This window comes from Puntigrus tetrazona, chromosome 14, assembly GCF_018831695.1.
Source record: "Puntigrus tetrazona isolate hp1 chromosome 14, ASM1883169v1, whole genome shotgun sequence".
Taxonomy (NCBI): domain Eukaryota; kingdom Metazoa; phylum Chordata; class Actinopteri; order Cypriniformes; family Cyprinidae; genus Puntigrus; species Puntigrus tetrazona.
Window position 1 is genome coordinate 11,501,355 of NC_056712.1, and position 12,938 is coordinate 11,514,292.

The window sequence follows — 12,938 nt, forward strand, 5'->3', positions numbered from 1 at the left end:
TAACAGTTTAGCTTGGTTTGCTAATTTTCACGTTTAGTTTTTGGTCTTCTGTAGAGCAGAGGACCACTACTTTATTTACTCGGAAATCTACTGCAAAAAAAAAACCCTAAAATATGTGAGGTTTTCATTTATAATCCTGCAAGGCGCTGTTAATCCAACTAATAAACACAGAAAACAGAGATTTACTTAGTTCAGAATAGATAATGAAAATCACACTGAATTTAAAAAATGTGTCGCTTTTTCATGAAACTATTACAACTGAGATTTGTAATCTACTGTAAGTCTAAATTTATTCATATTTTTATTTTTTTTTTTTTTTTTGCGCAGGGCAAACCTGGGCGAGATGGTTACCCGGTAAATGTTCTTTTAATTATCGAGTTTCTTTCTTGGATTTTTAATCTCTATCTTATGGAACTTTCTTCTGTTTGCTTCTATCATTTCCACTTGACCTTTTATTGATCTCAGTTTGTTATTTTTTGTCTCACTATAATACATTATAGCAATAATTCTCTCAAAACTACAGTATGAATAAACATTAATAAAAGGTTTGTGCCGTTATACCATCTTTAATAATGTTCTAAGAGTCTAAAAGCTTAAACTAAAACATTTACATTCATATAATAAACACAATATCAGTCATGGAAAGATTGTGGACGTTTTCTGGGAAAAAAAAAATTGTTGGAATTTCTTCTGTTTTTAAACAATTTAAACTTTTAATACAAGTCAATAGTTTCAGATGGTTTACATTACATTCAAAAGCAACTTTCCCATGCAAAATTATAAAACTGACACAAATTCACATAACTAAAAAAAACTTTTTAAACGCTAAAAAATGGTTTGAACTTGGTTAATATAATTCAGAAATAACTATTTAATAATGGAAACAATAGCACAATGTTCTTGGAACGTATTCTTGTTAGCTGGGTCATAATATATATATATATTTTAAAAGGAACATAAAGTACAGTTTATGCAATGGGAGGTGCGTTAGCAATCGTGTGTAAGGTCTGGACTAAAACATTTCAAACTGTTGTACTCCACTCTTCATCATCGACACCATCTCTGATGAAGAATGAACTCTTTCGCTGCTATTTCTGCAACATGGCCGATAATGATGCTGAGTTTCCTGGAAAGAGCGAAAGCTCTCCCGGGCTCAATTACGCTGGTAATGGTGTTTCTTGTTGAAAACGCTGTAGATTCATCCCTTTGGCTAAATGTGGGTGAACGACAGCAGGCCAGAGACACTTAGGACCCTTAGTTTCTAATTTACTGGTTTCTTGAACCCCGAAATGGAAAGTACTGGGAAAGCAGTCCAGCTTTTAGAAATGAATCGGGCTTTAGACAAAACATTTGCACTGTGACATATGGGCAGAGGTACTCTGATCTGCTGAAGTTCAACACATCTGATGATTGTTTTCTGATAACTGGGCGTTGATTAGAGCAGTTTGTTTGTGTTCAAATAAAAAAGATATTTGCTTGGTAAACTGTAAGTCATAATTGCATCTTGTGTTTCACTTATGAAACAAGCCCCAGTCAAACAATCTATAGTCAGTTTATATATTTTTCAGTACCTCTGTTTATGCAGATGCAAACATGAGATCAATTCTTGTGGTCCAGATTTCCAGTTGATTTGGGTGGTTGTTTTGATTGTGTGGTCTGTTGTGGAAGTGGTCTGGTGGCCTCTAGTGGCTGCCAGTGGAACATCAGGCAGCTGAATGAAGCAGCGGGCTGTTCTGGAACATGTCAAGGTGAACCTGGGGTCAGATTGTGGTCGGTCACAAATCGAATGAGGCTTTGTACCTTGTTTTGTCTGGATCTTAATTGTGGACCCCTTGGATTGGTTGGTTTGGCTCCAAATATCAAGAGATGTTTAGTTAACAGGCCTTACTCACCTCGCGGCGTGAAGTGTGAGTTCTGTAAGGGTATATTTGTCTGGGACTTCTGAGTAAGCCTTACTGTGACCCTTTAGCCAATTATGCTGCAGATTTATTTATTACATTACCACTTCCTGTCTCTGTATCCATTATCTCTGTTATCATTGCAGTAAATCAGAGTGATGTTTGTACTGATATGCTGTGGCGTATCTGCTGTAAGATCAGGCTCTAGATAAGAGTCCATGCCAGGCTGGGTCAGTCATGCCCAGCAAATTAGTATCAGAGGTACACTCATGGTTTTCCCAGATTTGTACGTCTGCCGGGAAAAGTCTGTGGCTAATTATAGACAGGTGTGTGTGTGTGTGTGTGTGTGTGTGTGTGTGTGTGTGTGTGTGTGTGTGTGCGTGTATGCACACACTGTCACACACTGAAACAAAGAAACGTCTGGGTCATATTTCACCCTAGAGATTTTTATGGTTTATTATATGTGTATATGTATATGTACACATGCAAAAATAAGTTATACAGGGGGAAAAATCTCATTCTCATTGCTGTAATAAAGTAATGAAAATCTAGCTCGGACACAAATACAATAAAATAAATAAATTGACCTTATTCATTTATTTATTGCAATAGGAACGCAGTATTTGCATAAAGAAACATACTCCTATATAGTAAAATAGTATAGAGAAGTCATGAAAATCATATTTTTTAAATACATAATGTCAAACGATTAAGGGCGATTCATTTCATTAAAAATAAATATAGTTTACTTAATATATGTATGTGTGCTGTGTATATTCCTTGTTTATATTTCAGAAAAATATGCTATATTTATATATTAAATATATTCATTTATTTTTATTATACATTTCATGAATATTAATGTAGACAAGTAAATACTTCCTAAGTATACTGTATGTGTGTGTATTTATATATACATAATAAATATACACAAAAACCTTTATTTTGTACACTTATTCTCTATTAACTACAACTTTCTCTCAGTAGATTCTTAATTTGCTTCTTATTAATAGTTAATAAGGTAGTTGTTAAGTTTAGGGATTGGGGTGAATAGGGATGTAGAATAAGGTCATGCAGAATAAGGCATACAAATAAATGGATAACGTAATGTGCATGCTGATAAGCAACTAGTTGCGAGGCCCTGAAATATTTTATTATATTAATACAGTAATGGGATTGCTATATTCATAAACAAATTAAATGTAACTTTACGTAACATGCCATCTTTAACTTATCTCTGTTCATATGGAGTACAGGATTTAGACTTATATAAAAAACACCTTAGGCTGTGCTGGCACTTTGTTTGGCATGGAGCTGAAGCTCATTGGGCTCATTAGTAGAATAGCTCACTATATGTGAGCTGATCGGATTTCCTAACTGGAGCACATCCATTAGCATCTGCCAAGCCTCTGTAGCATCTGGAACAGAGCGACAGGTGTGTGTGTGTGTGTGTGTGTGTGTGTGTATGTGAACTCGCCCCAAATCCACATCCTTTACGGTTTACAATGCAATCTCAAAATGCTTTCGGCCAGCAACTGCGAAACATACGCTAGCGATTTCTCTCCATTCACCGGCAATAGCCATCTTTTAAACAATCCCCTTCACTCCCTCACAACGTGATTGTTCTTATCCTGTAAACTGGTTTGACAGTCAGTTTGTGTTAACTTACGTCATATAGAGAGGATTATTAATGACGAAAAGCAGATGATTTCAAGTAAATATAATTTACACTGTTACACAAGCCCCGAGGAGTTTAGCTGATGAGCAACAGGAGCTAAACAGGAAGTGTGCGCATATACATTTGATGGAATCCAGGTAGATCCAGGTTAAATCTGCTATAAGTGCGCTGGGTTAATGTTACTCACATATGTGGACGCAACGTGTGTGTGGAAGCTTCGACGTTGTTCCTGTAAGCTCAGGTGGTGCCCACATGCTGTCGGTGCTCATTTGAGGCCGTGATTTGATTAGAGGTATCGTAAACAGACTGTATTACATGCAGACGCTGCTGAGAAGGGCTCTCACGAGACTGTCGTTTAGGTTCTCATAAATGATCCCTTTGGATTTGAGAGCGTGATGGATAAGGTGACTCTTTTTTCCGAACATGCCGTGTCCAAGATTACTAAACTGCCTAAAATGTCCTGCTTTTGGCCTTGTTTTCCTGTTGTTTTTATACTTGCTGAAGGTAATGACTGAAAAGTAGTTTGACCATCGACCAGTTGTGAAATGAGAGAAGGTTGGATCTACAGAGAACAATCAAATACATATAAAGCATGAGGACTGTAAAGAACACGTCAGTAACATCACAAAGCCAAAACCTGGACATTTTAGGCAATTTACATAACAACGGTGCACTAAAAATAGACACGTTTTCGCAAAAGGTCAAAACGATTTCGTTCAGCGATTTTAAAAAGCTGTGTTATGCACGCCAGGCCAGTAACTGGCGTTATCACTTTGTCAAGAAAAACACGTATACCTACAAACAGAACACATAGTGCGAATGAAGTCACCATTTTCACTAATTTTAGTGTTTTTACGTGAAGATAATAGCAGTACTGTTTTAATTAAGCCTGTGTTTTGAAATTAGTTTTTCAAAATTGGCGTTTGGCAAGTTCTCAAGTCACAAAATGCATACAAAAATGATTGAAAATGGTTTAGTGTAAATGGCCATTTAGAAATTCAAGCCAGGACATATGTAATAAAAGAGGATGCATGGTCATCCTATTGATGAAAAAGCTTGTATGAGCAGTACTGAGTGCACATGGCACGTTTATTTTCTTCAGAAAATGTAAAAAATCTATTTTGCTTAAAAATGTCTAGTGTAACAATTCTTGTTATGGAACATTGGAGCCAAAATATGTCATATGAATACTGGCATGGTAGTGTTTCTTTATTGAAATCCAGGAACATCTTTTTTGGCGGCCCGGTGGGAGAGAAATGAATGTCACATATCCCAAAGTTTTTTTTCGTGCGCTCGAAGTATAAAGAGTCCAATAAACGATATTTCCTTCTGAGAAGAAAGGAGAACAGAGAGACGTGGAGACTTCATAGACATTGGATCCAGATGAGGGGTCGTCTCTCCCTGCAGAGCCACACGGGGATGAGATTGTGGTTCTTGGGTTTCTTTCATGCAGAAAAACGAAACCTGAACAACAAGGGGGGTTGCATTGTATGCGTCTCTATTCGCTGTCCACTTCATTTTCTCAAATGATTGACCCGACCTTTTTTTAGTCAAAAATTCTAATTTGATTCTATTGGAAGCAACTGATGTAATTATATTACATTGATTTCACAAATAAGATCAAATAAATGTGATGAAACAATGAAACATGTACATGCATGATTTATTCACAATAAAAGAGACAATGGTGAATTATGATTTCATGCTGACTTCAGCATTTTTGTCTTAAAATTTAGGTTTATGATGTTTATGCTTCGTTTTATTGCGGCAATTTGCAAGTGGGACACCAAAAATCTTAAATCAAATTTAATTTGATGTATATTCTCTGAAAACAAGTCTTAATGTCTTGTGCAATATTCTTCAAGTAAATCACGTTTAGATATTTTTACTGGAAAAGGTGCAGTGCATTTAAGGGCTTAAAACCAGATATTGGCAATGAAAGATGGGACATTTCTACATTGTCCAACCCAAACACAATCTCTTAAGTAGGTGAAGGCAGTCAAAGGCAGACCTGTGAAAGATTCTTTTGATTAAAACATTTAGCCTTAATTTGACTCGACGGGCCTATCGATACGATCCCTCAAGATTTCCCACGAAGCACCGTTGAGCCCACCACGAAGTCCCATTTTAGCAGGAATGCTTTTGTAGGCCTGCACTCAAAGCGTTTCGATTACCCTGTGATGAATTTACGATTTATAGCAAAGTTGAAAAACTTTAACGCTGGCAAAGGGCAACAGACAAAAAAGTCATTATTTCATTTTCTCCAGGCTTTACTGGTAATCCGAATCCTCCTTTTCACTCCTTCGCACTTTGTGGTTAAAAATATGTGGTAAATCTGTGCTACTTGGGAATGTTTTCATGCTGTTCCTCCTCGGAATTCAGAAGCGCAGACAACAAAATCAAATACCCAGGATTAATCTTGTTTTAATTGTTTTATGAGAGTCTTTTTTCTTGGAGGTTTTGTTCTTCGGCCAGTCAGTACGTTACGGGAGAGGAATGAAAAGCAGGTTTAGGGATAGCGGATGGATTTTATTTTTTCATGGTTACCTTCACACTTCAGGGGGTCATAAATTGAGTTGTGTTAGTTCATGTGTGGCATCCATATGGACCTTCAGGTGCGAGACAGATAACAGGACTGAAAATAAGAAGGATACGTTCTCGGATGTGAGAACGTATGTGAGTGATGTTTGTTCAATAAAAAGTCAACCATGGATTGTTTTTTTGGTCATGTTTCTGGGATTTTTGAAGACGAAAACTTTTATTCCCACAATCATTTTGATGGATTACTCAATTACAAATGCAAGTCTTTGGCCCTGAGGGTCAACAGATTGAGACCCAGCAACAGTGACCAGTGAGAAGACCAACCTCCTTCTCGCAATGATGAACTTAAAGGGTCTCAGACCCTGAGTACTCTGCTCATAAATCAGAGTTAAACGTCTTGGCCGATTCATTCATTTCTCTTGCAGGAAGTCCGCTGGCATTGACCTGTGCACATGATGTCTGCTCAGCATGAGGAGACACTGCAGAGAGCAAGCCATGTAAACGCTCCCAGATGTATGATTAGAGCTTGTAGCACGTCCTCAAAACAAACGTCCTGTCCTTAACATACCTCTGGGAACGCTTAAGAACAGGGATTGTTTATTGTCCACGATGGACTCGTACATCTTTTGTCTGTTTATTCAAAGACAGAAGCTTAGCATTCGTTATTTTAGCCCAGGATGTTCCCGAACTATTGGGTACAGATACTTCATTGAAGTTTGAAGGCCCTGTCACACTAGACCTGGAGTTCGCTTCGTATGCACACAAACATTTGGTGAACTCTGACCTGCAAATTTGTGTAGTTTTTTGAATGCCAGTTATTTTGAAGTCTTTTTGAAAAATGACATGGAGGAAATACAGAACCGTTTCAGTGCAACGCAAGTTTAAAATACAAACTTTGAAAAAAAAGCTACTTCGAAAATTGGTGTAGGATATACCCGAAGGGAATTTCATGCATTATATTTCATAATTTTCAGTAACATTGAAATCCTTCCTGTATAGCCTTGATTGCTTCTTTATTTTTCCTCCATGCAGTGAAAGCAGTAGTCTAATTTAAGTCCAATGTGACTTGTGGTTTTTTACACATTGTTCTATTTAGAATAATATCGTTCTGAAGAAGCCTTGTATGCTAAAATGGTTCTTTGTGTCTTTCACATCCACTTAATTTTGATCTTTTGGAGCGTGATCAACTATTCAGAGGCACAGTGGGTATTTTTTTCATTTAAATGCATTTCTTTTGACAAGTCTTGAGTGACCAACACACAGGTAGCAAACAGGTTTATCGTCCTCTCTCTGTTTCCAAATTTTGTTAATTGTTTTGAGATAAAATGTTCCTTCTTTTCTACCTTAACACACAAAAATAGCCAGAAATAAACTGAAGGTGCATTTTGACGTAGGAGTATTATAAAGTTCTGACTAGCTTTTGGGACAACAAAAAAATGGCCCGAAATTGTACAGATATATGTTTTAAAGTTCAAAGGTCTCTGGCATTTTGATGACCTCTCACACTTGATTCAAAAGTATGTGATTTATCTGACGCTGCTACTTTAAGAACAAGTGCTTCATGACACTTTTAAATCAGGCTTTTCACCTTTGACATCACACCTTCTGAACAAAAATAAATCCAGTAAGGTCACCTTCTGCGTGACTGCTCACATAGCGCCTATAATGGACACTAGATTGCTTCCATTACAGTCCCAAACATCCCATGAAGTCATAAAATCTATTTTATATATCCTTTCTGTTTTCTATATCTACACAGCTTTTAATTACCTGGTCTGAATAAAACTTGTTTTAATATATTGACTACTGTGAGTTTTATTTGTTAAATATTAAAATGACCTCTGCCAATTATTAGTTACATTATGTTTTATGTTTTATCCATATGCATAAGTCACATGTCTGTCCAGTATTACAAATAAAACAAATGAAGCCCATGCTAGATCATCGAATATTCTTGCATATGAATCTTTAAGTCCGTTTTTATGAAAACTGTCTGGTTCATGAAGGTATGATTTATATGGCACTAGTAATCTTGAATTTAGCCTCTGTGCTCACTGGTTGAATTAGTTTCAATAACAATATTTTATATCTAATCTGACTCCGGTCCTCTTCTTAAAAAGGAATGATATCATGGCCCAACATGAACATTTTCATTTCATTCTATGCTTCTCTCCTCATATTCATCTTTTTGATTTACCCCTAACACTTCCCTTCAGAGTCTATCTGCATTTTCCCTTTTTATGACCAGCTGTCTTGTGGACTCCAGGGGTTTATTCATCTGTTTTTCTCTTTTTCCACTGTTCAGGGTCCACTTGGTCTGGATGGCAAACCTGTGAGTATTCCCAAGCTTTAAAGAGATGAGATGAGAGTGTGTGTGTGTGTGTGTGTGTTTGAAAAAAACTTGTTCTGGATTCTCACATTACTGGACATTAATTACTTAATTTGTCTTTTCAGGTTAGTTTTAGAATTTTTGAGTGACATGACTTTCAGATACTTTAAGTCACTTTGGAAGAAGCTTGTAACTGAAGTGGCCTCAAAGTTGATGCTTCATATAAGCTTCATAAGCTTATTGTTCCTTTTTTTCTCATGAACACCAACCACTACACTCTCAGAAAAATGTTTCAAAAGATGCTCATATGTACGTCGTAGGTACTGATATGTAATATTTAAAAATAAATAAGGTACAAACATGGAGCACCCCGTTGACAAAGTCTGGCATGTAAATGTCATTGCACACACTAACTATACACGACTTTATGTTGTTTCAATAATGTTTACATGCTGTCTCCTAAACATTGATTATCATAAAACAATAATAATAATTGGATCAGGTTCGATTTTCTGCACTTTGGCAGAAAGCATTTTGATAGGAAAGAATGACGAATACAATCTTTTTTTTTTTTTTTTTTTTTAAATCAGTGTGCAAGAAATGTAAATCTCAATTGTATAACTTTCCTAACCAATCAGAATTATGAATTATGAATAGTTTACAACAGTTGAAGAAATTACAGACTTACACTGAAAGAGGGACCTGAAGCATAATTAGGGACCGCAATATTATAGAGACTTGGCTATCCTGATTTCTTTTTGAATAGAAATGTAATAACTGATTTGTCTATTTGCAGGGTATTCCTGGATCTAAAGGAAGCCAGGTAAATTTCAATTCACCTGCATGCCATTAGGTTACAGTCTTGCATTATAGATTAAAAAAAAAGTGCTTCAGTAGGTTCAGTAGGTAGTACAAACCCTTACACACATTTGAAAGTTGTTCATTCATATTGTGTACATAAGGAATTATGGTTTTATTTTTGCATGGCACCGGGGGGATTAACCTCTATTTAAGTCATTTATCACCGCAGATTGGGGGACACACCACAAAGTGTCTTTTACCTTGTTTGTCTATCCTCAAATGAGATGGAAATAATGGATTACACACCAAAAGGAGGGAATTCATCATTGTTAGCTTGGGCTGTTGCAGATAGGCGGTGGTTTATGAACCCTGTCGCGCTCTTTAGCGCTGCCAAAGGAAAGCCCATTTGTCCAATGTAACGTAAACCACTTCTTCTGGAAAGCAGACCACCTCAAAACGCCATTCATTTGTGGCTTCCTGTGAAAGACAGTTGTTTTGTTTTGACTCGGATGAAAGAAAGTCAAACGTGGTCATACTGTAGGTCTCTTTCGGGCTGAAAACTTAGTTTCTATAATGTGACATGCAGTGTTCATGCAGCGTTAACAGTATTTACAGCAGTTTAGTGTTTAATGCTTTATTCCACCCAAACAAGCACTAATTAATAATTAATTAAGCTATTTATCCATTTACTTAATTTTTAAATACACTTCTGTCCAAAAGGGTTTTTTTTAAGTTTTTTTTAAGTATTTTCTTATGCTTATCAAGAGTATCTATGTGTATCTATGTGATCTGAAAATGCTGTAAAACATGTAAAATATTATTGCATTTTAAAACTACTTTTTTCTAATCTATTCTGTGCCAATATTTTTTGAAGCAAAGTTGAATTTTCAGCATTATTGTCACAAGATCCTTCAGAAATCAATCATCAATGTTTGAAAAAGATGTGCTGCTTAATATTTTTGGGACTTGTGATTTTTTTTTTTACCCCCAGATTCTTTAATAAACAAAAAAGTTTGAAAGATTTGAAATTTCTGTTACAATGTACAGTACACAACTATTCAGTAGTTTAGTGTCACAAAGTGTTTTCTTTATTCATTATTAAAGAAGAATTTAGAAGCTAATACTTTTATTCTGCAATTATGTGTTAGAAAAGATTTCTATTTTAAAAGAATTCTGCTCTTTTTAACTTTTGTATTCATCGAAGAATCAAAGAAAGAATATTAAGCAACTGTTTTAACATTGATAATAAATTATTTTTGAAGCATCGTGTGACATTAAAGACTGGAGTAATGGCTGATAAAAAGTTTAAACTGCTATTGATTAAAAATAAAGAATAGAGTTAAAAAAATAGAGTTATTTTTTGTTTTCAAGCAATGTGTTTTACACGTGTAGATCAGTTTAGAAGCCTTGTCAGCTCAGACCAATGTCTGATATGGGTCAGAGTGAAAAGGTCATGTGAACAAGCTCATAAAAATGAAAGATTTGAGCAGAAAATGTGAATTTGGCATTTGTCTCGTGGTGTAAATGCTGCCATAGACTCTCTTGCCTATCATTTCCATTCACATAGTTTCACTCAAACCATCTTCTTCATGTTCAGTCAGTTGTACGTTCACCATATTCCCAGACTTTTGATCATGTTATTTGCAAATGACTTTTAAGATCAAAGATTACAGCTATATCTAGTGCAGATGTGAGGTGCTGCCTGTACTTTAAGTTGGAAAAAAGAGGACTTTGAAAAAGAGGACATTGAGACACTTAAGACTCTTAGTGAATGACTTATGGTTTGCATGGTATTTTTTTTTTAACTACGCTGGAATATTTTCCCTTAGACTTTTAGTCATATAAATTTTTCATTCTGGACAATCTGTCTAATCATTACACCCGACTCATTTATTTCCAGGGGCTGCCAGGACCAAAAGGAGATAAGGTACATTTAGTATCTTTTTTTTTTTTGTCCGTGTTGTACGGCACACACAGGCCGTTTCGTCCTGTTCTGTTCTGTTCTCAGTTTCCCAGCAAGCAGATGTTTTCCGATTTCTAAAACAACTCGCAAATTTCATTTGCATTGGCTTTTGTCTTCAAATACATGTTTTGGAGGGGATGTAAACCGTGTCAGGCATCAAATTAGAGAAACAAGAAACCTGTGGTAAATGAAGACCGCCTTGAAGTCTTTTCCTGATTGCGCTAAAAAAAAAAGAAAAGCACAACAAAACAAAACATGGAGCGTTTGGATGCTTTTTCTCCGAGATCAGTGTTCGTCATTTATAGTGATTAGTAAACAGAGATACGCACATTCTCTGCCCTGATTGATTTGTTTATTTATATGCTGTCTTGTTATGTTACTTTAAATAGATAGTAAATAGTAAACCAAGTTAAATTAAGACTGAGCCTAATTAAATGAGCTCATTCTTTTAGTTAGTGGGTCAGGAAGCTGTTATATGTTAATCAAATGCAGTGTATGTGAACGAGATTTCATAGACACCTTAGAAATCATCCACACACAGTCAAAAACCACTCAAGTATATAAAGCATCTAGTATTTAATTGACGTGTACATGTGTAATTCAAACTAATTGCATTTTTTTGTTTGTTTGTGTTGTAGGGCGATCAAGGAGATACTGGGCCAAGGGTCAGTACATACGTATTTCTGTCACTTATAAATGTATATACGTGATTCATATTTTTCCTTACCATCAGAATGTCACAGTTGCCTCAGAGTAATGAGGGCGATACCTGACATTTATGAAGATAGATGGTACGTCATAAATCAGAATTGAAGGGCTGAACTGTGTGTGACAAAGGGCTGAATTTATTTAATAGATTCAATATTCTCTCTTGCTCATATTGTCTTGATCTTCTTTTATTATTTTTCTAACGCACATCAGAAGAAGTAGGAGACACCAATGTGAAGATATATATATATATATATATATATATATATATATATATATATATATATATATATATATATATATTATTATATATATATATTATATATATTATTTATTTTTATTTTTTTAACTATCAGCAATAAACAGTGAAGTATTAATTTTGCCTAGTGTGAAATTTGCCAACATCCATGTCAATGGAGAATTTTCAGTTTTACTTTTCAAATAATTTTGGATACACATATTTAAGTTAAGTAGTTATAACACTATAATATATAAATATATGGCATTTATTGAAAACACACACATTTTTAAAAAAATTTTATAATTGCAGCAATATAAAGGCACAGACATACAGTATATATTTCTTCTGTATTTACATGGCTTTATGTTTGTATTTATATAATTATAAATGAATAGAAACATAACATAAAACACAAAATGGATTTTCTGAAATATATGTATGCATTTGTCTGCATTATTTATATATATATATATATATATATATATATATATATATATATATATATATATATATATATATATATATATATATATATAAGCATACATATATACACAAAACCTTTATTTTGAATGCAATTAATCACGATTAATCGTTGTTGGGGTTTTTTTCTAACTTGAACAGAACAGTGCTCTGTTACATATTCTGCTCCTCTAATATTTTCAAAAGTATTTTCACAAACACGGCAATTCTGATTCGAGTGTATTTTGAGAGCACAAAAACAATGAAAAATGTCTCCAGGCCTTAACTAAATCTTAACAAACCTCCTTGTGTGGAAGCAC

General features: G+C 35.0%; 1 protein-coding gene across 1 annotated transcript in view; it reads left to right on the forward strand.

The window, feature by feature from the left end:
• col23a1a (collagen type XXIII alpha 1 chain a) overlaps positions 1-12,938 on the forward strand; it is a 106,858-nt gene that overhangs the window by 77,223 nt on the left and 16,697 nt on the right. The window contains exons 5-9 of the mRNA XM_043257385.1: positions 328-354; positions 8,423-8,449; positions 9,243-9,269; positions 11,148-11,174; positions 11,849-11,875. Coding sequence (XP_043113320.1) covers positions 328-354; positions 8,423-8,449; positions 9,243-9,269; positions 11,148-11,174; positions 11,849-11,875 — 135 coding nt within the window. The remainder of the gene's footprint in view (positions 1-327; positions 355-8,422; positions 8,450-9,242; positions 9,270-11,147; positions 11,175-11,848; positions 11,876-12,938) is intronic.